At 40.3% G+C, this 27380-nt stretch overlaps 2 protein-coding genes and 1 long non-coding RNA gene across 4 annotated transcripts in view; 1 reads left to right on the top strand and 2 right to left on the bottom strand.

Moving 5' to 3' along the window:
• LOC100678070 overlaps window positions 1–27380 on the bottom strand; it is a 94188-nt gene that overhangs the window by 52380 nt on the left and 14428 nt on the right. The window lies entirely within an intron of this gene.
• The window catches only part of LOC100678098, a 134886-nt gene that overhangs the window by 94649 nt on the left and 12857 nt on the right, over window positions 1–27380 (top strand). The window lies entirely within an intron of this gene.
• LOC107980479 lies at window positions 922–7652 on the bottom strand. The gene is made up of 3 exons (XM_016986228.3): window positions 6894–7652; window positions 5278–5373; window positions 922–2699 (listed from the first exon to the last, which is right to left on the bottom strand). Exons 1-3 carry the CDS (start codon window positions 7152–7154, stop codon window positions 2352–2354), a joined length of 705 nt encoding a protein of 234 aa, XP_016841717.1. The 5' UTR covers window positions 7155–7652; the 3' UTR covers window positions 922–2351.

The raw sequence follows: 27380 nt of genomic DNA, 5'->3' as shown, positions 1-27380 counted from the left end.
GAACAACGTTTAAGCAACTTCTGTCATTTTTACAGAAAAAGGATCCTTATAAAAATCCGAATTTTGCAGTTATTACCTCTACTATGCTTAGCACATTACTACACTTATTCCAAGAATATCTTGTCACTTTTCGACATCTGTTTTCCCGAGAAATCACTGGTTTTATTTTTATGCTGTCACTAGTGAAATGTATTCTAATCTTAGGCGAACAATCAAAAATCAATCAACAGTTCACCAGTAGTTATTAACATTTCTAAGTGAGTTAAAATAAATAAATAAATAATATGAAGTTTCATCCAGTTAGATTTCAAAATATGTTGGAGACTCGACCGCGCGTGCAGAAAAAAAATCCGCAGCAACCGAAAATAGAGAGAAGCTTTCGCTACGTCTAGAAAAATGAAACGGAGAAGGTACACAGCGGCGAAACATTCGGTTTTGTTATGATAAGGCCGCGGGATAAAAATGGCCTTGTTTTCTGTATACCGACTTGTTTTTTGCCCCCTCCGACGAGCGAAACTACGCAGAGGCGTATACACACGCGCGCTTTATTCCTTTTAGCTGTTTGCTTTTACGATATGTGCGTGTATATGCGCTGCGGTGGCTTTGCGAAACGTCGTGCCATTCCGCGGGAGGAAGGCTTCGCGGAATGGTATTTTGAGTTTTTAACTCTGCCCTGCTGATATAAACAACTGAGCCATTTGTGGGAGAGCAGAAAGATCATTGGCTTTATGGGCCAGGCATTAGCAAATGAAGCGGACACATTATACCTACGGGGCTTGATTTATGCGCTTCAGGCGATTATTTATGGAGAGGTGTTAAATTTTTGATCGGACAAAGGATAGGCCGGGAATTTCGTAATAATGCATTGTTACTTGCTGCATTGCGACTGTGATTTAATACCAGTGGGTGGAACTAAGGATATTGTATGTGGACATTGGTCACTAAACAATTTTATTGACATTCAAATATACATAGAAATGTTCTCTTGGAAGATTACTTACAACATTTACAATACAACATATACAGGTGGACTAATTTTAACGACTAACTTATTCGCACACATTTATGTACATATACGAGTTGTCACTGCGCAGATAGTGACAAGGACTCACGACTTATTACGTAAAACTGTATCAAACTTGTTTGCAATTTTCAAACGATTAGCCTAAATTAAATATTCATAAAAAAAGGAGATAATCGAAGAAAAAGGAATATCAAAAAGGAAGGAGCAATTTTTCACCTGCGAAACCTTTATTTAACCGGCAATTATAGTACGCGCAATCTCGATATAATCTATCGACGCTACTACAGAAGTGATAGGATTACACCGCAGTGGACCGGTTTAAGAAAATATATTACTCGATTTTTTTTCCATCCGAGAGAAAATCTATTGTAGGCGAGTGCAATTAATGTAGCGGAGCGATAATAGCCTATTGACTAAATCACCAGTATGCATCTAACCTAAGCTATAAAAAGCCATATCTTATACGCTTGTTCATTCGCTCGTACATACATATGGAACAGAATCGCGGCAAAGAAATAAAAGAGGAATTATTTTTTCTCGTTACTAATTGCACCCTTACGAATCAGGTTTCACGCACGACGACGACACTGAATATTTTCGAATAATCCGGAGTATTGAATAACGCTTGAGGATTATATACACACCTATAATACATTAATACCGACAATGATTTCTTCGCGAGTTTGCGAGATTTCGAGTAGTCGTTAACCATGAATTTCTCCTCACCACTCGAATCTGAGTACCTGTAGCTCGCGGGTAAAAAACAAGCCCATTCCAGCTCGAAAGTTCCCGAATGAATCTTTATGGCTCGAACCCCTCGTTAAAAAGTCCAAATTAAAAAAAGTGTGCTCGCGAGAAGGTTGAAAAAAAGATGCCACGCAAATAACGCGCAATGGCTTGCTTCGGCGATGAACTTGGGGGAAAACGTGAAAAATAATTGTTTTCGTGAATTTTCGGGTTCTATTTTCTCGGAGAATTAAAAATAAATAAAACATGCATGGCAAACTGCATCAAGGGGTAAGTATTTTTGATTCGCGAATGCCATGGAGTGCAACAATATTTGCTCAGCCGGTGTATTTGCATTCGCTATCCGAGAGCGGCCAGTTGGACCACGCAGTGCAACAGAATTCTCTCGTCGAAAAACCGGCCGTTCATTCGGTATTCGAACGGAACATGCATACCCGACCGAAAAACAATGCAAGGACACATCATATGTCAGTCCCCAAGACGTGCCTCGAAATCTCATCGCAATATAATCAAGACATCAATGAACATCAAAGCTCCGCTTATGACACACATCCTCCCCGTCACCGTCAGCCGCACATAATCAGAGCTTGCGGGCAGCGAGCTTAGCGCACTTGTGCACCGGTCCGATCCTGTCAGACAGCATCTTGCCGTCGTAGCACTCGTAGTCGTCGTAGTTAACGCTGTAGAGCCACTCGAAGCCGAACTTCTCGGCCAGGGCTTGACTGTAGTTGGAGGTGAAGACGCCGAATGCCACCTCGGGCTCGGGCAGAGCACGTTCGCGAGCTATCTTCCTCGCCATCTCGAGACTCGAGCGCATGAGGTTCTGAGCTATGCCATATCGCCGGTAGCGAGAGTCCACGCCAACGTAGAAGACCTCCATTGTGTGGTTGCAGCCGTAGTGCTCGTACAGGTCCACGCTCGACTCGATCTGCGGACCAGGTCGAGAGGGAAATATTGAATTTTGCACTGTTATAGCGTGGTTAGTTAGTGGCCGAGTGTCGAGTGAGTGAGATGATCCGAGTGGAGGAGGAAGCGAAAGGTCGACGATGGGCTCGACCTTGACGATCTCGGTACTCGATGCTAATAGCCGTACACTCTACTTTACTCAAGCCTCTGCGGTTATGAATTTTATTACAGTCCTACCGGATGCCATGACTCAGTCGCGATTTCGTTCCGATATCTCGCGCGAGACAATGTTAAAATCCGCGAGTTCGTTGCATCGATGAGAATTCTCGGATATTTAATGCGCGAGAGATGCCAATCGATACTCATTAGCGCACGGCTTTTTTTCCCGATAGGCGCCGGTTCAAGAGGCCGAAGCACTAACTGAAAGAGATCGCGTTTATCTGACAAGGCTTGGAAAAAAAATACTCTTAATACGCTGAATAAATTGGCTAATCTGACACGAGCGATCGGGAGAACGCGCGCGCGCATCGATGAGAAATTCGGTAATTAACATTCTTCCGATGAGAAAAGCCATTGTTACTTAGAGGCGCACTGAAATGGGTCGTGGCTTACGTAACAGACGCTGATTAGTTTATATGAGCGAATTGACAGGTGTCAACGGTGTTCACCTCGCTAAGGAAAAAAGCAGAAGCAATTTGATCGCATAGCGAGACCGAACGAGCGAAATCCGGTCGATCAACTCAGTGAAACTAAAAATGGTCGAGAGGAGAAAAAACTGTGAATGGGACAACGTATAAGATTACGGCAACCGCGAGTCACGGAAACAGTGTCGCTACACGCCTGTGTGTCTGTCTCTCGGCACGATTTACCGAGGCGCGTGTCCTTTCTAAGGTTTGATTTGATGATAGCACGCTGCCACGCTCTATTGTACACCGGTTCGGTGCCTTACGAGTTGTGTTGTTGTTGTCTTAAAGTGGGCCGTGCCATTAGATGAACACGTCGATGCGTTTTTTTTTTATTTGAGTTAGCGAAATAAGAAGCTTAATGAGTCAGAAGAATTGTATTACGGTAAGAAAAAAACGTTCCGTAGTGTTAATTCTAGTGTGCCGGAATAAGGTGGAACCAATTAGAGGAAAATTTGTATACGAGCAGAAGTAATTTGGCGGTTTTTTATGGCCATTACGTGAATGTGTCAAGAGCGGAAAATACTATTTTGCCATCAACGGGAACAACGAGTCTCTCATCGTGTTCGCGCACCTATCGGTTCACTGCGCTATCAATCGGCGATCGGCAAGACGCACATGCGCGCATTGTTGCACGAGACTGTTAAGCCATCGGTGACGACATCGATAACCAATCGGCTTCGTAAAAAGTGTCAAGGATACGGATATGGAGCCGCGCGCCGATTAATCATATTACAACGCCGCTATGCTACTACTGCTACTCCTTCGGTTTCGCGCGCAGATTTTAAGATTGCGAGCGCGCGATGACGATCTGCCTGTGCGCACTCCAATTAATTAGACAACAGGCGTGCGCGCGGTGAGTATAGGACAAAACGCGGGAAGAAAAAACAGAGAGAGAAATATAAAGGAGCGTGCACGATCGATCGAGAAGAATAGACTGCGATATTGACCTGCTGTCCTAGTTTGTTGTTCTAATCAAGGATGTGTTAATGTAATCCGCGATCAACATGTTCAACTGTGTTCGAGTTAGTCGCGCAGTCCTCGGGACACGTTTGTCGCGGGAAACAAGTGTGAGAACTGTCGGGTTTGATTGATAGGCTTAGTGCGACGCTTCCGCTTTCCGAGATCGGTATGGAACGCCGCGGGTGTTACCGAGAGAATGAAAATGGCAAAGGTGGTACCGTTTAGCGGTGCCGTATAAAGGTCTCGAATGCTGCTGGAGCTACTGTGTATGGACGCGAGTGTAGGATGACATTAGATCAGGTTTGATCGTTTCTTTTTGACTTTCACTCATTTTTTTATGGATGCGATTCAAAAAGAAAATACGTTAAAGGAGTTACGCGTGTACCGACAAACATTTCACGATTATTAATAAAGGAAACAATTTATTTATTACGTTCAAGCCAAAAAATGAACACTTTTGTTACGTGCGATATGTACGCGATTGACCGATAAAAAAATAATTGTCATATAGAAAAACGCATGCTATTGTTTTATAAAAAAAAAGAAAATTGTACGACTCTATAATCAAATTATCATTACTGAATCAGACCATATTTTTTAGTGTGCTACTTTTATAATCGACGCGTTAGCACGTGCGCTCTTTATCAATATTTACCACGACTGTTTGTGTTTCGAATCAAACCATACTTTTATCCCCCATTTATTAATTAAAATGTTGTTTGAGTTAGAAAAAGAAGCAAATATACAGGTCCCCGATTCTCGCGTGATTTTTTGCTTTAATCTATTATCGCATCAGATTATTCAATAGTCATACACGTGTCTACAGAACGTTTTTTTTTTTCTTTATACAGTCGACTTAATCGTTAGGTACATCTACGATCCGTGAGAAAAAAATCGTTTGTTCTATGGCGATCGCAAAGGGTTTTTGCATGCGCCTTCAATGAGTTAGATTACCTTGAAGACGAATTTCATAAGGTCACGGGTAGCCGGATGTTTCATGTTCTCATCGACATTCTCTTCAATAGATGTAGTAGTGGAGTTGGATTTGTGCTGAAATAATTAATCGTCAGAACATATATTAAGCCGCATAACCTATTAACGCTAATTATATATCGCGTTAAATCAATCATAGTCTGTATGCGATAAGCAATCGATTTGTTTTCTGCGTTTTTGCTGCACTATCCTCCTAATCGATCGAATTTTCACTGTTGATCATCAAATCCAAATTCGATATTTGGATCGGCTCATGTCCGCGCGTGACGTAGAACTTTTTAATTGACGTGGTGCTACTAAAAATATTCTCCCGGCTGATGTAAAAAATTACAACAAACGAAGTTTCCCTAATATCAAAAGGTTTTTGGCACTAGCTCGCGTTATGTTTATGGGACCGATGCCAAGATTTTGTTGGATTGCTCTCGCGAGTCTCTATAGGTGCTTTTATAAATTTATTAATAATTCTAAATATCATGTGCCCGATTCCGTCGTTTAGGTAAGACGCGAAATGTAACGGAATTCAAGTTTTACGGTAATCCGATGGAGCTTCTATTTCTAGTTTGTTTTACTTTGTTATCCGCGAATGACAAAAAATTTGACGTCCCTGGTAGAAAATTAACGAGTGAAAACCGCTAAAAAGTTAAGTTTAGTTGACCATTATTATCAAATTTGAATGTAACAAAATAAAGCAAAATGTTGCTAATATTTTAGTGATGCGTGTCTATTATACCAACACAGTATTATTGTTAAGTTAAAAATTGTTTTTTCCTTTTTTTCTTGCATTAAAACGTTTGCATGTTTTATTACAAATATTTTGATTTTTCACGATTGCAAGATATTTTTCTATAATTTCTGGATTGTAACAGTCATTTGACAAATTTCAAGCAAATGTTCTGTTTAATTTTGAGTTAATGTGTATATCTATGCATTTATAATGTTTAAACTCTTATTTATTTAAATTGTTAACCACAACTTAGCTAAGTGGCCCAAAACTTAGCTTATTAACCGTTAACGTTTCTACCAGGGGTACTAAGTTTCAAAACACTCGTCGTGCTATCCACCCACTGCACCGTAACTCGATTATCACAATCAGCTGTGAATATCAGTAAATCACCGCGGTTATCAGTAAATCAAAATATTTTGTTCGAAAATCGCGCCAAATTTATCTATATTATATATTACTCTTCGTAGGGACCGACGATATCTTCTTATAGCCCAGAACACTCAACGCGTGAGACATCGCGATTTTCGAAATCAACATCAGGCGAACTCATCGATCCCATTATTTTAATCAACGCCTGACCTTTGCCCGTCGTAAATAATTCAGCGAAAGTCTGGACCATCAATTCTTTCGCACCGCTGCGCACAAAGCTGCCCCCATAAATCTCCAGCTGATTTTCATCCCGTATGCGAGGATGATGATACCATAGGAAAAGCGCGATTCCGAAAAACACGAAAATAGTCACGCGACAAAGCTCTGGCTAGCGCAACCACCGCCGTTGTTTACCATTTTCACGTCCGAAAATAGCCGAGACAGAGACGGAGACCGACAGACGACGATAGAGATCAAGACTCACGTGCAGTTTGTTGAAGCAGACGCCGACCAGTTCGCCGGACTTGGTGTCGAAGGCTCCGACGCTCAGGCCATCAGCGATTATGGCCTCCAGCAGGGCAGCGAAACCATCGTGGTCGGTACCACCGCTTACGTCGGCGATACCGAATCCTATGGTCAGACACTCCTGGAACGACGACTCGATCTGGAGATTCGTCGCCGCGTCGGTGTGCTCCTTCGTCAGGATCTTATAGGCGATGATGCTCGAGTCAGCTTTCTTGGACATGTTTGCCAAAAATAGCGCGGTGCTGATGGTATGGAGCGCGAAATTGAAGACAAAAGCTTTTGGAGCTACGGCGGCGGCGGCGGACTGACTGCGGGTGCTGCTCGACGACGAGCACGACGACGTTCTTTTCCAACGTGCGTGAGAGAGCAGCAGTGGCGGCAGCGCCGCCGGCCCCACTTCATTTATTATCAGTCCTATTACCAGCTTCTCTCCCGCGCGCACACGCTCTCGCGCCCCTTCCTCCCGCGTGCTACACCGCGGCTTCAGCTCTCTATACGCACACTTCTCTCATTCCATATGTGCTGTGAGGCTGCTGCTCTTGATACAAACTGCGCGCGCGCGTCCGATTGTCCGTTCGAGAGCGTACACATGCGCGGAAGAAAGAAAGACGACTAGAGATAGCAAGCGAGATCTGCGTTATCCGTGCGCGCTTACGTAATTAGTCTGCTCCGTGTGTCTGTTTTTTTCTCTCCGCTGTCTCGCTGCCTGGGGAAACAATAGGCTCGACTGTGCAGTATGCCGCATTTACATGTCGAGGTAAAAAATGGCATTTTTTCGAAAGGCCAACTGGTTTTTTCTCGCGGCTTTTCGCCGCGATATCGCTGTCGTCGGGTCTCTGAATATTTATTTTTTTATTCGAACAGTATATGCAGCGGCTGTACAGGCTTCAATGTCCGAGCTTGCGAGGAAAAATCGCGCGCGATTGTCTGGTTTTGTAATACAGGTCATTACAGGTTCAATTAAAAATAAGTATCGAAAACTACCGTAGTTAATAAGATAGCTAGATCGATTAGCCGCAGCCTTGCCAGCAGTTTCGTTCGCTGTGATGGCATTTTGCGCGGAGAGTGTGCGCGTATAGAGTTCGAAACTACTTATCTGGCTGCACTTGATTGATAACGATTAGCCTTATCCGATTCATACGAGGTGCTGTTACGCTACTATGTTTTGGTTGCAAAAATATTACCCGTGTGCCTATTATCTGTTATCGGGGATACTAGAAGATCTCGTTCAACAATATTTATACAACATTTTTGCGCATCAACGACAACCTGGATGAGGAGAACAAATCTCCCGGATTTTCATCCCCTGTTTGCGAAGAGTCGAACATGCGTCTGAAGTGTGTAAGAGCAAACGGCAATAAAATCGCGATTCGAAAAATAAATATTTCCTCTACATACCCCGTCAATATTTTCGAATAAAGCACGTCTACTGCCCGAATCTCATTCATCCGTATGCGCTTTAACTGTTCAACCTCTATTCCCTTAATTGAGATTTACAGAAATATTCACGGCGAAGTTTTCCAAGCTCTCCGCAACAAAAGCCGAGCCGTCCTCCTATATTTCCCAAAGCGGCATAAATCCAAGGCGGCAGAGCCCTCGAGCGTAAAATGAAAACACGTGAAAATAGTATACGGCGGCATTTCTCCGGGCCACGTAATTGACAGCGCTTATTAAGCTCTGGCTAAATCGCTTTCCAATTTCGACGAGCTTTAGTTCGCGCACTGACGAAGCTTTTTTTAAATTATTTTTCATCGAGTGAGATCAAGGCGAAGCTGATAGATTTTTAAACGTTGCGCGGGAAAAATATTCACGCTCTATAGAGCTATAGATTCATTGTTGTTGCGCTGTCTGACGCTACAGCATATTTATAAACGCGGCAATTAGTCAGAGTTTTAAAAATAGCCTGGCTATTATTAGCTTTTCCAAAAATACACGAATGCTCGTCGTTCTTTTTTTTTCTTTCCCGGTTTAATCGTCAACCCCCATGAGCGAACGTTTATTAATAATCAGATTAGGGGTCCGGAGCGCGCGCAAACCGAGGCGCTCTCCATTCAAAGTAAACAAAAGATACGTCGCTACATCCCACGATCGCGTATCTTTTGATTCGCTCTCGCGGATGTCCTCGATTCCCACGTCAATAAACAAACCGAGCGTAATATCTTCAAAACACGCCGCAACATCAATGCAACCCCGTACTATCGGCTGCCCCTTTATGCCCCGCAATACCACAAAGATCGCGGGTTAATGCATAATCGAGCCACACGGCGCATATCAAACCTGCCAATTACATAATATAATCTCCATATAATACGCGGACGTTCATTGATATCATACGCGCGCGAGCGTATCGCTCTACCCTCGGGTTAACTGCACACATGTGTGCACGCGTGAAATGCTCGAAACGGCTTGGCTTCGTTTACAGCTCTGGCCTGTCTTTGATCCATTAACGCCGCGGGAGAGCTTGTAAGTGCGGGATACATACGAGGCTTGATGAACTTTTTATTACCTCGCTCGCCGTTAAAGCTGCACACTTTACGGCTTCGCAAACCGTCTATGTGTGTGAGCACGTATAAGCGTAGATAGCAGTAGTCCTTGTGAAAAGCTAATGCAATTAGGCTAAGAGACGGAGAGTCGGATTGATGAATGGCGAAACTCGCTGTCTCTCTTGCGCGGAGAGTAATGGGATGTATACACAGCAGCAGTTCGCAGTCGCGAGGCGTAGGATCGTTGAGAGAGACGGAAAAGGAGCGATCAGAATGGACTCGATAGGAGAATTGAAAAAAAAGAGAGGATATAGCGCTCGATCGAGGTGTTTATGTATCGCTCGTTATAATCGCGGCTATTATGTGGTGTTGGATTTTGCTTCTTGTTCTACTGTTATTAAAAGCCTCTCTATAATATAACTGAGTTTCTCTTTGACTCGCGGCTCCTGTGCAATTATCCTCGGTAATTTATGTGCTTTGTAATCGGTGATTTGCAAGTAGCGATTTTTTTTTTAATTTGAAACAAAAAACGCGCACACGCATGTGCGTAGCGTCGTTTAATTGGCGCGAGAGCTTGATTTAAGTTTGGCACTGACGAGAACCTTGGTCTGCGCGAATGCACACCTCCATGTGGAACTTGCGAGGAGGGAGTGAAAAATGCCGACTTAATCGATCGGGGAAAATATAAGGCTGACGGTTGACCAACGCACATCGAGTCTAATGATAGCTCGCGAGATAAGCCATTCTCATAAACTCTACTGCGTGTTTAATAAACCCTGATTATTAGGTATATTCTCTCACGTTGTAAGGAATTACAGTTAGCGATCGCGAAGTGTCGCAATTACGCTGATTAAAGTATAACGACGATTTGATGATTCAATGCTACCAATCACTGTGAGAAATAGCAACATAAAGATTATACGGATTACACTACGGGCTATGCATTATTTACAGAATCGAACGCACTGTGCGTTTGATTGTAATTGTTCCGTTACTTCGAAATGACGAATATGCTCGATTTACGCCAAGTTTAACTGAAATTGATCGTTGCATTATTACTGCTTGCTCGCTGAACGTCATGATCACGAAAGCATTTAGACATATTCATACAATATAACGTCACTATATATACAGAACAGAACCTATGGAATATTTATTCAGCTCAAATTTAGCGTGCAAAGCCGCGCAATTAGCCATTCAAAGGTATTAGCAACGCAGGTTGCATTAATTACTGCCAATCATCCACTCTTTTTTTAGAAAAAAAGGCCAAACTTAATTTCCTAAAGCTGCAGCAGCATTTTTCCACAGAATTCCGAGCGCTGAATTTCCCTATTTCATTTGAATTTCATGGGGCGTGAGAGAGGACGAAGAAAAAAAGAAGCCGCGAATGAAAGGGGTGGTAACACGACTGGTAACCTTAATAGCTGGAATTTGGAACGCGACGTTTATAGATTGCGGCCGTGCTCTCTACGTGTTTTGTTTCCTCCGCGCAAGACTAATGCGCCGTAACTAATGCTCGAGCGGACGAGCTTTTTCTTACAGTAGCTCCAGCAACGACCGCCTCTCGATTTTACCTCTCGAATATATCTAACAAATAAATTTCGCAAAATAGTCGAGCTATTACGGGTCTATACGTGATCTGTATGTAATTGAAAACAAGATAGGTCGCGACAAGTTTTTAAGCTGCGTTGAGGCTCTGAATAATGTAACCTGCAAAAGTTATTATTACGAAAAGTTAAACTCGGGCAGCTGCGCGACGTTACGGCAGCCGCTGCTCGTAGTGCACTTTTCATAATCAAGTTTTAATAAGCTCTTGCTCTTTCTCTGTTTCTTTTAGTTTCCGCCTCTAATGGGACAGAGCTTTCTATTAATTTGATGATCCCTCACGAGAAAGCTTGACTTTTGTTTTCTCACACACGATTTTCGCGTTTTTTTGACCTAAAATTAGGGACAAAAGTAGTCATTTTCCGACCAGCGGGCGCAAATAGTATATTACATGTCTAGGGAGGAAAAAACTTGGACAGTCCATATCTCGTATAAATTGTCACCCGAGCCTTCAGCCTTCGAGATATGGGCTGTTCAATTTTCCTTCCGTGGTGCTTATACTATTTTTCTTCATACCAGCACCGAAAATGCACATTCCTCTCCAGGCGCCCGGGAGGGAATGTGGTGCTTTCGGTGCAGGTGTGGAGAAAAAGAATTTTATGTAACACGCGAACGATTTTCGCGTTTTTCGTACCTATTAATAGGGACTAAAGTGGCTCTTTTTTGACCGGCGGGCAAAAAAGTTATTTTAGCGGGCAATAAAAACCTTTATTGCCCGCATATTCAAACAGCGGGCAATAATGGCCTTTATTGCCCGCAAAATTTTTTTTTGTAATTTAAAAAAAAAGTTGATTTTGATAAATTTGCATTATTTATTTATTTTATATAATGTTTGAACAAGACAAGAGCACGGTTGCCGTGTCAAAAAATAGTCACATCAGCCCCTCTTAACACGTACGTAAAAACGCGAAAATACGTCCGCGCGTTACATAAAATATGGTGTGCACCAAGGGCTAAGTGGGCTTTTTGGCCTCGTGGATTTTGCAGTACTCGTCTGCGGCTCGTAAACGCCCTCGCCTTCGGCTCGGTCTAACTCGCCTTGACTCGTACTGCAAAATCCATACTCGGCCTAAAAAAGCCCAGTTTACGCCCTTGGTACACAATATACTATTTGCGCCCGCTACACAATTCATTGGCAAATCTTCTAAACTCGCAAGAAATTCAAGAAGTGCAGTTTGAAACGCGAAAATCAATACATGCGTTACAAAAAATATGGTGTGCACCAAGGGCTAAGCGGGCTTTTTGGCCTCGTGTGGTTGCAGTACTCGTCTGAAGCTCGTAAACGACTCGTCTAACTCGCCTTGACTCGTACTGCAAAATCCACACTCGGCCTAAAAAAGCCCACTTTACGCCCTTGGTACACAATATACTATTATCTGCGACCTAATTATGATACTCACTTTTCTGCCCTGCTAAACTGGGAATAAAGTGGCTTTCTTTTCATTTGTTGTGACGAGTTTATTCCGGAATTTCAAAAATTGGGAAAAATTTTCCAACATTTTTTAGAATTGTTAAGTATTTTAAAACGTTTAATTTGTATCAACAAGGTGTAAGTGTTTTTTTCCAAGTTAACAAAGTGGCTACAATGATCAAGTCAGAAATAAAGTTTAATGTATGCAATACGAGAGTAAAGTCGATCCTCACATCTGGTGACTACTTGTATAACACCCACTCACGGAATAAATCTACGACTTAAGTAAATTTACTCCGCTGTTTCACACTAAACTATTTTGGCTTGATATTGTTAATGTAAACATATCGCGCGTGAATTCTCGGAATGCAGGGTTATCACTGTTAGCGATTATGTGTAAAACTATTGTTCGAGCTTGGCGGGACATATTTTGCATTCAGGCCGTTTATGAATGCGGCGTATTGTTCTCCATTACATCCACGCGTTGCATGTATACAACGTAACAGGTATACAACGTAACGAATAACATCGACGAACCAAACGAACGAGTTCGCATAGAAAATCAACTTTGTCAGATGGCCAAATTTTTCTAATAACCAACGAATATTTTCGGATCGACGAATGTTCTGAACGTATATAATATTCGAAGAACCTTCTTTTCCAGTCGTTGCAAAGGCGACAACCAAATCTGGCTGCAAAAAATAAAAACATGTAGCATCAATGTATCGTTTCATTAAGTAATCCTCGATAATCAGAGCCGACATCTCTCACTCTCAAAAGGACCGAGTCAAAACCAAGATACCTGCAAAGCTCTCCTCCGGCTCTTTATATCTTTCCGTCTTAAGCCGAGAGAAGAGTTAACCACTGCCTGCCTCTCGTTGAAAAGCATCCATTGACTCGAGCATTTTCAAAGCTCTGAAATGGCGCTCGATATCAACTAATCAGAACTAGCAGGTGAATTATTCGCCAGCACTTCAGAATTGGCTTCAGAACAGAGAGAGAGAGAGAGAGAGAGAGAGAGAGAGAGAGAGAGAGAGAGAGAGAGAGAGAGAGAGAGAGAGAGAGAGAGAGAGAGAGAGAGAGAGAGAGAGAGAGAGAGAGAGAGAGAGAGAGAGAGAGAGAGAGAGAGAGAGAGAGAGAGAGAGAGAGAGAGAGAGAGAGAGAGAGAGAGACAGAGAGAGAGAGAGAGAGAGAGAGAGAGAGAGAGAGAGAGATAGAGAGAGATGTGCGACGTCAGCGTAATGTGTGCCCATGCCGTACAGATACGGTGATACATGGGTTTATACGTCGAAGAGCTAGCCCGAATCGATGGGAGCTAGTCCGGCCGGTTTGACGTCCGAAGGCTGGCGGAGAGAGGAGCGACTCGATGCGATGCTGCTGCTGGATTGTTTACTCTCAAGGGCAGAGCAAGGCTGCGACGGTGTGTTAATGCCGTTGTCTCTCTATCTCCGGACTGATACTCTGTTTTTCATACGGAAGCAATTGCTTATGTGATTTAGTGTATTTCTAAACGCTATCTTGAAATTTTTCTAATAACCAACGAATATTTTCGGATCGACGAATGTTCTGAACGTATATAATATTCGAAGAACCTTCTTTTCCAGTCGTTGCAAAGGCGACAACCAAATCTGGCTGCAAAAAATAAAAACATGTAGCATCAATGTATCGTTTCATTAAGTAATCCTCGATAATCAGAGCCGACATCTCTCACTCTCAAAAGGACCGAGTCAAAACCAAGATACCTGCAAAGCTCTCCTCCGGCTCTTTATATCTTTCCGTCTTAAGCCGAGAGAAGAGTTAACCACTGCCTGCCTCTCGTTGAAAAGCATCCATTGACTCGAGCATTTTCAAAGCTCTGAAATGGCGCTCGATATCAACTAATCAGAACTAGCAGGTGAATTATTCGCCAGCACTTCAGAATTGGCTTCAGAACAGAGAGAGAGAGAGAGAGAGAGAGAGAGAGAGAGAGAGAGAGAGAGAGAGAGAGAGAGAGAGAGAGAGAGAGACAGAGAGAGAGAGAGAGAGAGAGAGAGACAGAGACAGAGAGAGAGAGAGAGAGAGAGAGAGAGAGAGAGAGATAGAGAGAGATGTGCGACGTCAGCGTAATGTGTGCCCATGCCGTACAGATACGGTGATACATGGGTTTATACGTCGAAGAGCTAGCCCGAATCGATGGGAGCTAGTCCGGCCGGTTTGACGTCCGAAGGCTGGCGGAGAGAGGAGCGACTCGATGCGATGCTGCTGCTGGATTGTTTACTCTCAAGGGCAGAGCAAGGCTGCGACGGTGTGTTAATGCCGTTGTCTCTCTATCTCCGGACTGATACTCTGTTTTTCATACGGAAGCAATTGCTTATGTGATTTAGTGTATTTCTAAACGCTATCTTGAATAGACTACTTCCTTGTGTGTGCTCATCTATAGGCATCTTCGATGATTGAACGCTGAAAGCAAATCGCTCAAATAAATTTATTGAATTGTTACTATCTTCGAAATGCTTACTTATTTCCTACTTGGAATTCAGCCGGTAAAACCGGACAAAGGATGTTGGAAATAACGAGGACTGGTCGAATGGCGAATCACGTGTCGCTTGATTTTCCCTTATAATCCCCTCCAAGCGTCGTCGTCGTCGTTGTGGCAAAGGGACATGGCATACGCGCACGGAAGAGCATTAGGCGACAGTGCTTGATTCCCTCCTCGTTTTTGACCTTGTTAACTTTTTCCTCCGCAGACTCGTTCGAATCAAAAGGGACGTAGTAGACTCTGCCGTGAAAAATTCGTCCGTGCAGATTATCCTCTTACGTGCTACGCGCAGATAGTTAGCAGATAGATAGATGGGAACGCTTCTTTGTGAGGTCGGGACACGTTAGTGAATATAAAAGTAAATAGGCGGTGATAGCAAATTAAGGAATGTCGACACTAAAGCTTCGCAAATCTGCCACAGGGTATGTTATATTTCCAAACTTTTAGAAAAACAAATAGTCTGATCGAAATTTTTTTTCAATAGAACGATTGAAGCGCTACAGGCTTGGTTTTTTATTACAAGCTTTATTTAAAAAATTATATGTAATAGAAAAAACAGTGTTTTTAGTGACGACATCCCCTTAATGCATAGGTACTGGCGAACGCTCTTTTTGGTTGTGCAAGCTCACGCACAAGGATGTTAAGCGAAGGATTACTGTTCATAATCTGCTCTGTTAAACAATTCATTAAAAGTACTTAGCTATTTGATGGTGAATATTAATCTACGCATACTTCTGGATTAGAGCCTCGTAATTTTTCTTCTTGACAATACCCGATTACTTACTTCCTGGTAAAAATGTTAGACAACAGTATGCCATCGCTTAGCCAATTTTTAAATGTTTGGCCGGTTTCAGTATCGGTTGGCCAAAACTCGGGTTATTTTTGTTACGATTCTTCAGTAGCAATTGGCCGACCGTTGGTGAAATTTTTAAATAGTAGTCAAGAAACTTCATTTACAGCACAAATAACAAATTTACAATGTTATAATATCGATGAACAAATATTAGATCAACAATTCATAAGTATGTGAATTCCTTTCTATATTGTGAAAAATTAGTAGGAAAAAACCAAAGGTGGGTGGATAACCCGGTTTCCAACAATACAAAAACTCAAATTTTACATGAAAATCTGGCGACGTTTCGTCCTTGGTGAAGACTTCTTCAAACCATAATTATTATAAAATTAATATCACAGTAAGAGACAGATACGTTTGTAATCACATGTTTATTTCACGAGTCTCGCTAGAATAAAAGTAATAATCAAGGTTTTTTATTACTCTCAAGGGGACCTTACCAGCTTAAATTTAAAATAAATGAGATATTGCATTTTTTGTGTAAATGTACCTTAAATTGTTTAAATAATCAACTAAACAATTATATTAACTCAGGCATACTGTAAACATTATCAAACAATGTTTATAAATACCATTTGTCAGATACAATAGGTCTTCGAAAAAGTTGTCTACAAGTTAAGCATAATTTTTGTCATTTTCTAGATATTTAAACTAATTTTTGTATCAAATTGTAGACAACTGTTTTAAATTAAAATTTTTTTTAAATTCCCACACTCATTCCATAAACATATGTGTTTAAAGTAGATCCATTAAGAAAAAATCAGTCGATAAAATTACTGGACAGCCGATCTGGCGTGTTTTTCGAGTACTGAGCAGAACATATCGGCAAGATGCTACCATGGTGGTCTAACATTTAAATAAAAACTTTTGTCGAATTTAAGTTGGGCATTGTACAGGGCAACTCCGTAGGCTCATAAACGTCGTTAAACATGCGCAGAGAAATACTAAATGTGAAGGTGAAATTAAAGCTTAAAGTGCTAAAAAAGATGAACGAAAAAAAGAAAAAATCTAAAAACCAAAGAAATAAGTTTTTAAAATGGTTTTCCATTACACAGTGTTATCTGGAAGAAAAACAATTCTGGTAAAAAAAAAATAAATAACTGGAACTGTACTTGTTTGTAACAACAAAAAGGGTAAAGATCAAAAACTCATAAAATAGCAATATAGATCGTTACATATCTTTATTGCTGCTTATTATGATTTAACCATCGCCGAAAACATCCTTTCTATACAAAGGTGTTTGTTATACATCGCGCGCTATCTTTCTTTGCGGTATTGAATAGTGCTAATCTGAACATGCGAAGGTCTTACAATAATAGTATGGGCTATAGTTATAGAATTTTTCACAATTTTCTTCTGAGAGCTGAGTGGTACACTCTGAAATCAAAAATTATATGATCAACTGATTATACAAAATAGTAAAAGAATTCAAACATATCTAGTAAAAATTATGTCGACAATTGAAGTCATTCTACTACTCCATTGAAGGAGGTTCGATACATCACCCACTCATTACGCACTTTCACCCGCAATCCACGAACTACTAATTTTTACCAATTTGCACCCTAAACAAACCACAATGATTATGGGGGTAATCTAGTAACCGCAATAATAACGAGTTACGTTTATGAATGTCCGTGTATCAGACAAACTTCAAAAGTATTCACAACTGCAATACAACCACATTGACGATTGCTTTTATATTTTAAGTAGTGGTGTATTCTTCAAATACAAATATGACAATAATACGCAAAATTTACACGTATCTTGTTCTGGTTTCGCTATCAAATAATCTTCTTAAACTTGTTATCACATTCTTATATTTCTAGGTATTATAAAGAAAATCAAATAATCAGAGGCTTATAATGTATTTCATTGGCATAACTTATTTAACGCCATTATAATTAAGTCAACATTAAAATGAATTACACTGTTTCTTTTTCATAAAATCAGACTAAGCAATAAGATCTAAAGATATTCCCAGGTACCAGATTTATCAATAATCGGTTAGTAAAATTAATTATTATTAAATAAGATTACCTGGTTTAGGTCCGCCTTCAGCAGCTTTAGATCCGGTATCAGCAGCTAAAGCTATATACAATGGTATGCATACTAGTAATAAAACGAGAAGATATTTGTTTCCGAACATTTTCTACGCGCAGCACTAAAAATTAACTTTACTGAAAAAATTATTGGAAGAACTGACAGTAACAGTCGACTCCTCTTGATATTTGTACATTGTACTATCCACATTATTATATAAGTAGTGCTAATAACTTGTTTTTTATCTACTTATTTTTCACGGTAGAAAAACGCTACTTCAAAAATTAATTATAAATAATTGGCATATAATGATACAATGTAAGGAACATTTTTTATTTTCTGACAAGTTCACAGCTTATCAAGTTTAAGTTGCACTACTGCATCAAAGTACCTTTTTAATGATATTAAGTATAATAAACATTGAGAGGACAATCCTAAGTTAAATACTGAGAGAGGCTGCTTGTGACCTAGCAGGTGAAAGGGCGGGAAACGCGATATCCCGTCTAGAAAAAGAAACGCGATATCACGCCGTTAGAAACGATCCTCTCGCACGAAAGATATCTGGCTACATCGATGCCTCTAATTGTCATGCATCTTGCGTGCGCACACGAGGGGGAGAGATATAGAGAGCCATTACATAACGCTGCTATATATATATATATATATATATATATATATATATATATATATATATATATATATATATATGTGTGTGTGTGTGTGTATGTGTGTGTGTGTGTGTGTAATGAAAGTGCGCTGGTATACATATACGTACGTATATGTATACGCGCGGGCTATAAGCGCGAACGCGATCAACAGTAAATTGTCCAGTGACCTGCATTGTCCCGCTTCTCTACTGCGACTCGCTCTCTCGTTGGATGTATGAGCTAGGCTGCGATGTGCACCGTGCAGATCCTCGTCTGCGATGAGGTTTCTGCAACAGCTAGCGGGAGGGACACTCTGATGCTGAATCTTCGCTTGGCACCGAGTGATTGAGGGGCTTCCAGCGGATTTTCGCTTGAAATGACTGATTTTGGTTGATAACGAATTTCGACTGGTACGAGGAAATAATTGCAATTCTTGCTTTCGTTTTGGGTGTGGCGAAATGTAAATGTGTGAAAAAATTATCATCCTTATACTGCAATCTTCTTTATTTAATTTATTGTCTGTATTGATGCGTAAAATGCGCCTGTATGAAATATAAAAAACCATATAATTAGCATCTAAATTGAGGCAAGTCTTACTTTAGATGCTAATATTGTTTTTTTTTCTTCTAATTTATTCAACTATGCCTCTGCGGAAATTCAACAAATGAGACCGTAACGCTTTTTTATCTTTCGGAAATTCTAACCTAGTTCGTTAACGTTTGTTATTATTGTCGCTACGGCAACCAATTTGCAATTCATTTATACACCGCAACTCGTTTACCAACTCCAAATATAAATAGAATAAAATTAGAATAGCAAATTTTTCGCGTAGAGCTTCAATAATCTTTTGCAAAATTTGCTTTTCCAACTTTGCAGCGACGAACATCCGTTAAAATAAAATACACTCTCGAACAGTTGAGGTCGGAGTTTCTATTAAATACAAAACTTAAATGGAATTGATGCTGGGACTGTGATTGATTGATGCAGCCGCAGAAAGCTGCAGTGAATCGGATATATGGGTCAAGCTCTCGTTGGGTCTCGTTAATGACTGAAATTTTTCCTCCGATTCCAGTAATTCGCTTTTTCCGCAATAACCCAGTCGGAGCCACTCATATTAGTCTCTTCTAGCTGGTTTTATTTTTCCAATTTCTTCACAATCCACACGAGTAAAGCCTGCTTACAGTCTCTACATACAAAGACCTTTGAGGTCACGAACCTCTTTCAGTTTCATCCACAGTCCCTCTATAATTCATCTCCGCACGCTGTGCCTGGAGACAGCCATTATAGATCAACTCATCATTCGAAGTATACAACGAGGTTTTTGTCGAAAATTAAAACTAGGTCAAAGCTGAAAATCTACGCAAAACAAAGCCTCCGACGAAAGATAAAGCCCGTCAAGCCCAGCGTCTTCCTCGTTTACCTCCGACGAACCCCATCGAATCTTCCCCTCGAGCCTCCGGCACGCCCCACATTCCAGGGACATGATAAATAGCGAGCTCAAAAGTCAAAGAAGCTCATCCCGGCCGCGACGACGGGAGCGATTAAGTGCGCTCGCTGCGGATGACGCGGCAAATTGATTTACAAGTTCGCGACTCGAAAAGACAGAGCCCAGCGACGGGCTAACGACTAGACTGGTCAGGCGTTATGGAAGATGTGATGTATATATAGTGAGAGAGTCGACGAGTCGATGCAATTTCCATGCAATCAAACGGCAAACACGCGGCAAAGGCCGCTGCCTTCTAATTCCGCGTGCAAATTCCCCAAATGCGAAGATCGAGAGCTGCTACTGCCCCTCTGTGCTATGTGTGTGTGTGTGTACAGGTATATAACCGTGTATACGCCAGCGAGATCTCGTTAGGGTGGGTGGAGAGAGAGAGGAAATATTAATGGCTCTCGGGCCGAGCGCAGCAGAGCTCGAGGACTCGGAGCTTCTGAGGTGGCGGCAATTTTGAGAGGTTGCGAGCTATTGTTCTTGGGTAATTGAGGGGCGGAGTTGCTGGGGGGGGGGGGGGCGAAAAATCAAATTTGTAGCTGATGCGGGATTGTAAGTTCGTTGAGCGATGAATGGACGAAACTCGATCTTAGCGAATTTGAGAGTTAGGGGAGGCCCGCCCAGGATGATCAACACGAAATCAACAGTGACAAAGCTTGGTTTTAGTGCTATTGCAGAAATAAATAAACAATAATATGAATGGTTAAAATAAAGGATTCACTTACCTGAGGTGCAAAATTACTATAAGTAAAATGAGAAAGTTACTGTTTATAATAAATAAAAAAAATAACAACTAAATATCTTATAATTTGCACTTAGTGCACGTGCCCTACCCTTTATACAAAGCGAATTTTTTACTTTTGTTACTCCAATCCTCTTTTAAACAGTGATACTGGAAAATTTAAGCCAAAAACAGATTGGTTGATTCTGATCAAGAAATGTGATTGGTTAATGGCGGCGCAGTTCCTAATACCTAAAAACTTACCACGATTGATTGTTTTAATGGCGCTAAATTTGAAAATTCTACCCTTCAAATGTAGCGCGCAGAGCGCGGTTGAATGCACCTAGTGCAAACAAAAATACATATTTTGTTTTTAACTTTGTTTTTTAGCATTCTGATTACTAGTGCGATCACTTATAATGTAACAAATAAGTTATTTATTTGTTTTTTTTTTTATTTTTTCTACTTTTGTTTAAATTGCATATCCTATTGTGGTGAGATAAACGGAAAAGTGCCTCTACGGTGGGGAGAATGTCAGTCCAAAACTGTTTACTTTTAGGACTTCTCGAGCTTGCCCTTAATAGGTATTATTAACTTTGTAAAACGGATTACGTTGATGAAATTTGTGAAGTGCAATCTGGCATCCAAAAATTAAATCTTGAATCGCACTTATCAATTTTCAAATATTTGTTTTTATTTTTATTATCACGCACATACAGCTAATCCAATATAGATTAAATGTTAATCGAAATTTCTATAATAAATAAACTCTCAATCGTTAAAAATAATGGTGAAAAATTATAAGAATTTTAACAAAGCATCTATTTTTGTTATACTTTTTCTATACTTTGAGCTTAGTGATGATCTGCATTTTCCGTTTGCCTCTCCCAACATTCAGTATAATTCCGGTGAACAGATGACTACTTTTCATGAATAGTACGTGATATTAATGAATGCACCAAACCGGATAGTCATTTGAGTTTACGTTGCTATGCCAAGTTTTTTTAAATGTCAGCATCACACGAAAAACCGAAAAATACTTTGTCCAATAAGCGTGTTCCTAAGAAAAAATTAGTCGTATATTTGGTCCTAGTTGTATAGGATCTCAGTTCAGTCGTCAATTAAGGCAACCTCTTTTGCAAAATTCGATTAAATGAATGTTCGATAAAAACATATATTCTATTCCAATCGTCGTTGTTTCCTTGACGTCACATAAAAAAAAGAATCCGATATGACAAAACTCGAATCGCGCCTATCAGACGTTAAAAAGCGGATTTTCACCACGACCCCGCATTTTTTAAAACAAATTTCATCGCGAACGAAATATCAAAAAGAAACTGAGTCGACGGCAATGGCAACTAGCAGCGGCCGCGGCGAAACGAGCAAATCGATTAGCCCGCACTCTCTGTCAAACAGCGCTAAGTGCGTCCGCAAATGCGTCGAATAATCGAGCCGTAAAAAGAGCAGCGCGCACATACTGTGTGTATATACGTATATACTCACGCCCTGGCTTACAGATCGCGATGAGCTCTCTGGCGTAAATTCGTTCGTTATTTTCGGTCAGTTGCTCTCGGAAACCGATATGTTCGAATAAAAGTTCTAATGGAACGTGTGCGCGAGCTCGTATTATTTTTCGGCTCTGTAGGCAAAATTTACGCGCGTATTTATTGAGCGACCTACTATACAGCGAGAGTAAGAGAGCCCGTTATTTCCACGGTAATGAGAATAAGAGGGAGCTTCTCGCTAATTCCTTCGTTTATTTTTCACCAACGAGTATTTGCATTTACACCGTTCGAGTATCGCGAGAAAGCAAACAGGCTCATTTTATGCGATGCGCGTCGGGATAATTCATACTCGTATCGTTTTAATCAGAGGGAATTTTCACTCCAGATACGGAGAAAAAGCTGGCCAATCACACCAAAACACTCGAGGCAATCAACGGAGTCGCTCTAACGATCAATTACGAAAATCCTCGTCGGATACTCTGATCGAGCATTTTGGTCGGGAAAGAGAGTTCAGTTCATCAGGCATTCATTTGCTTTCTCCATCTCTCTGAACAATCGACGACGTGTCATCTGAAATTCCGAGTAGTCCCACTCTCTCGCAGCTGGCCAAATAATTTCCCGGTCCACGCGTCGATGGTCCTGCATATATAAATCCTCGTTAGAAGATTCTTACGTATCCCCAAATTGAAAGCCGCCTCCAGTCCGCAACTACCGTTCTGAGGGTCGTCGATAAATCGGAATCGGTCGCACGTAGTTTCGAGTACGCGCCGCGCGATGGCCCATTCGCACGACGGGGATATGGCCGACGCTGCCGCGTAGAATGGAAATGACCCTTTTTGCGCGTAGCCCAATGCGACCGCTGCGTGTTCTACTATAGGTATACTCGCCCTCGACGGATTCCTCCTCTTTCGGGTTTTCAGGGGACGGAGTGTATGCATGCTGATTTCCAGTTATTTTTGGGAAAATGGAATGTTTTTTTCGAGGCTGGATTATAGAACAGGAATGTTTTAGTCGGAATTCAATGGATTTTTTTGTGTTGTTGTTGAGAGGAAAAATGCGCGAATAAGGGGTTGGAAAAATGAACTTTTGGTTGTTTATTTCGTGTTACGAATTGTTTCATTTTTAAACGCATTTCTTTTATGTAATGTAAAATAACTACGCGCGTTTATTTCTATTATGTGAATTTATAACCCAATAACCGAAATATTTTGACTTCGTGTGAATACTTTTTTATATTTTACTTTTTTATTAAATAATGTTATCATAAATTCAAAAATCATTATAACGATATCAATACTTATAACGTTTTTTCACTAACTTTTATGTAATTTGACATTGATATAATGTTAATTCATATTTTTATCGTTCTATAAATTACATTTTGACGCCCGCATGATTTAAGTGTCACACTCATAGGTTAGGAAAGTAGCACTTTCATTTTCACGCCAAATAACTTTTTAATTAGTTTGACTTCTCATGTTTATCTTTGTTCATTGTAATTGCCGAAAATCATTCTTTTACCAATTCCATCCCAATTCTGCAGTTTGATCTGTAACGTTTGTATAAGCTAATCTGAATATCAACCTGTTTAGCCATACGACTTTCATAAGCTCTACGTTAAAATAAGAATTTTCAAATAACATTTTCTCGAAATATTGGTCAGTAACCAGGTCGGAAATCTTTAGACAAGGTGTAATTAATGTTTTAAAATAGCCTGCAGAAAATTTTATTTGGATATTTAGTGATTTGTTTTTTGGACGATCTATCTTGATATCTCAGTTTACAAACGGGGAAAATTGATATTTCTCATAGTATGAAAAAACTTATAATTAAAAAAAAATTATTAAAAATGGTCGCATGAATAAAAAGTTTTTCGTGCCAAATATAGGTTTAAGAATAATTAGATAATCCAACTCAATCGAATCAAATCCAACAAAAATCGTTTGAGACAAATGTCTTTAAACGTTCCCAAAAAGGCATCCACCCTTCCCATTATCAAATCGTACGGGACTCGTGACTACTGCGTTACCATCGAGTATAGCCCGCTCCACAAATCCCTCTTTGACGCTTTTAAGGCCAGTGGCTACGCTCCGCTCGCTCGGAAGGAAATTCAGCGCGGTAAGCTGGAAAGTTTCTCTCGGTCTGTTATTGCCTTTGTGTTATATTCACTGCTCGAGTTCGGCAGTGCGTGACTTATAAATACGTAATTTATCAGGGGAGAGGGAGAAAACGAGATTCTCCAAATTTATGACCAACTTTCTTCAGCCCTTCACTGTTTGTGAGAGTTTTGTTATATGATATTTTATCAACAAGACCGAACTTGCGATTGACGTGCGGCGGATACAAAGGAGACGCTTAAAATTTATGCGGATATGTGTGTATCGAGGAGTCGTGATGTGTTTGTCTCGATGCGTTTGGCAAGGGGGAGAAATGTTTGCCAGAAGTTTCTAGCTCTGTGTCCGTTATGGTCACTCGAGCGATATGAATACATACCTGTATGGTAGGTTAGGAAATAAATCAATCGCCTTGAGAGGATATTAGAAGCACGGGACATCCGTGAATTGATATTCCGGAAAGAGCATTGGTATGCAATCGCATCAGCAGCAGTAATGTATCCTGTCTGACCTCATCACTCCGTTACTACTAATTTAATAGCTTCGTTTCATAAGACAAATGATTTAATTAATCTTACTCTAAAGAATACATGATAATCATTCTATTCGTCTTCTGATTGGCTGTTCGTTTTACTGCGAAATGTCTACGTATTATGTATGAATTTTTAACCTCAAAAAGTGAAAATTGTGAAATAGTACATTACGCAACTAGTGCGAGAGGAACACGATTTACGCACGCGTGGTAGTTCGCGCTGAACTATCACGAGTGCGTAAGCCGCGTTTCCCTCGCACGAGTTGCGTATACTATTTTTCATAACAAGTGTCGCGGAGCTCGACATTATACTAAATTAGTATATTATACAAATTAAATTTATTTCATAATGCGAAATAGGCCACACTCCTGTGAAAGCTTATTCATACAAAAAGTTCGTTAAATCACACATTGTCGCTATATACGAGTGTAATTATACTAAACTAAAATATATTTGCAAATTTAAAAATGAATTATTTTTAATAGAAAATTATTACATCTTTTATCAAAAAAATATTAAACTAAAACACAAATATAGTGTATCGTACATTGTAGTTAATTATGATGATTATGTACATTAATTGTAACATTACAATTATTAAAATGAAAAGAAATATTTTTGGCCATGCTTTCAATAGTAAATGATTGTTCGCTTTTTTCATCACTGTTTTGTCTGCGTTTTTTCAACGGTGAACCACATGTAGCTTGCTGTTTCGGTTAATCGATAAAATTCATCCTCAGCGTGTGGTTCATTATCATCTTCTCGACCTTCTAAATCAAATCTGGTTCTTTTTAACGAAACTGTTACAGATTTTTTGGGTTGATCAACTGTAATTTCTGCTCCAGAAGTAGATGCTACTTGATTGTCACACTGCGGTATGCGATTTCGGGTGGAATTTCATTTCCATAATCGGATATATCGTCTGTATCACAAGAAATGTTATCACTCATATTTAGTTTTCGGTTAGGTACCAATAGGTTATAAACAAGACGTCTTGCACTAATGATACACGATTTCGCAATCATACATATGTAAAACAAATGACAGCGACAGGATAGGTTTCCCCACGCACGTTTCAAATGTTCCCGCGCACGCTGTAAGAGAGCGTGCCTAAGTCGATGACTTTAGCGCCAAAACAAATGACTCTAAAGTCGAGCTCCGCGCACGCTGTTATGAAAATATAATAACAAGGGGTGTATATCGTTATATTATCGTAGGAATGTCGACTTTTCAATTAAAAATTTGAAGCTTATATAATATACCAAACATTTTTATTGTAAAAACACTGTTGAGAGTCCAAATTGAACTTAAGGAGGTTCATCTGGTACGTCGCTAGTCAATCAGAGGATAATTTTTATAAATTCTTATTTCCTTTTGATACAAGAAACATAATTTATTTAGAACTTATGAAAAGCTAATTTATAACTAATAATGATTTTAGATAAAGAAATCGAACTCTTTATGTGACAAAAAAATTTAATACAGACGACATTTGACTCCGTTTTTGAGGTTAAGTGCACATTTTTTTTATTAGGCCAATTAATGATTATGCATAGAGGTACCCATCAATCGTTTTCAAAAGCAATTTGAATTCATCAAATATTAGTTTTCTCATACAAAAATTTGCAACAAAAAATGTTTGTTAATTCAATAATTATTTGCAAATTAAAACGAGGAAAATGTGATTCTCCATAAGACTTCATATAAAAATGGAAAAAATACTTTTATTAATATCTCGTCTTAAAGGTATCCAAATGACTCAAAATTTTGCATAAGCTTTTTATTTAGACATATCTACGTGTGTGAATTTTTTTCCCCCGAATCTGTTTGTTATTTCTAAATCAGATGAACCTCCTTAATTTTGATGTATATACGTACGTGTGGACCGCTAGATTGATACCAATTACCAAAACAAAGCAGTTTTGGACTGGCTCTTTCGTCACCGTCTAAGCTCTCGATGTCTGTTGCAGGTGAAAATAGATTGCGTACAGGTAATTTTCTATTTTCCTTCATAACAATATGCGCGCCGAGTCTAGATATAAGGCTGTGCCACCCATGCTAAAACTGTTTTGTTTTGGCTTGCTGCTTTGACCGCTCATAATATAACTGCGTGCGAAGCGCGGCCAAAGTCGCTAAGTAATCGCGTAAAAAAACTAATCCAGTCCTTAAAAATCAATGAAAACCAAGGCCTTGTCCAACATGCTTCCCACCAAAGCTCAAAGCTCCGGCGATTTCCCGTAGATTTACCCTTTTATCCGACATCGCGACAGTTTTATTTCTCAACGACAGTCCGGCCCGTCTTTATCGCCGCAGCAGCTTTTACGCAGAGCAGCTCACTTTTCCTTTGAAGTCACCGCTCCCGCGCTTTTCCTCCTTTTTTCTTTCTTACAAAAAACGCGACGGCTCTTTATAAAACAGCGACACCCCTGTTCGCGCAGAAATTAAATTTTCCATCGAGCTGCACCGCGCAGCGCGTGATATTTTCAATGGGATTTTTCTCTCCTCCGTGCCGTAATCGACG

The sequence above is a fragment of the Nasonia vitripennis genome, chromosome 5, assembly GCF_009193385.2.
Source record: "Nasonia vitripennis strain AsymCx chromosome 5, Nvit_psr_1.1, whole genome shotgun sequence".
Lineage (NCBI taxonomy): Eukaryota > Metazoa > Arthropoda > Insecta > Hymenoptera > Pteromalidae > Nasonia > Nasonia vitripennis.
This window is presented reverse-complemented; position numbering and strand designations above follow the sequence as displayed.

What these genes read in the sequence shown, in the direction of transcription:
- LOC107980479 (XM_016986228.3), bottom strand. Translation starts at nt 7,154, where the DNA reads ATGTCCAAGAAAGCTGACTCGAGCATCATCGCCTATAAGATCCTGACG. An exon ending in TCTGCTTCAACAAACTGCAC is followed by an intron (nt 5,374 to 6,893) that starts GTGAGTCTTGAT and finishes TAATTATTTCAG; the next exon opens with CACAAATCCAACTCCACTAC. An exon ending in TTATGAAATTCGTCTTCAAG is followed by an intron (nt 2,700 to 5,277) that starts GTAATCTAACTC and finishes CCTGGTCCGCAG; the next exon opens with ATCGAGTCGAGCGTGGACCT.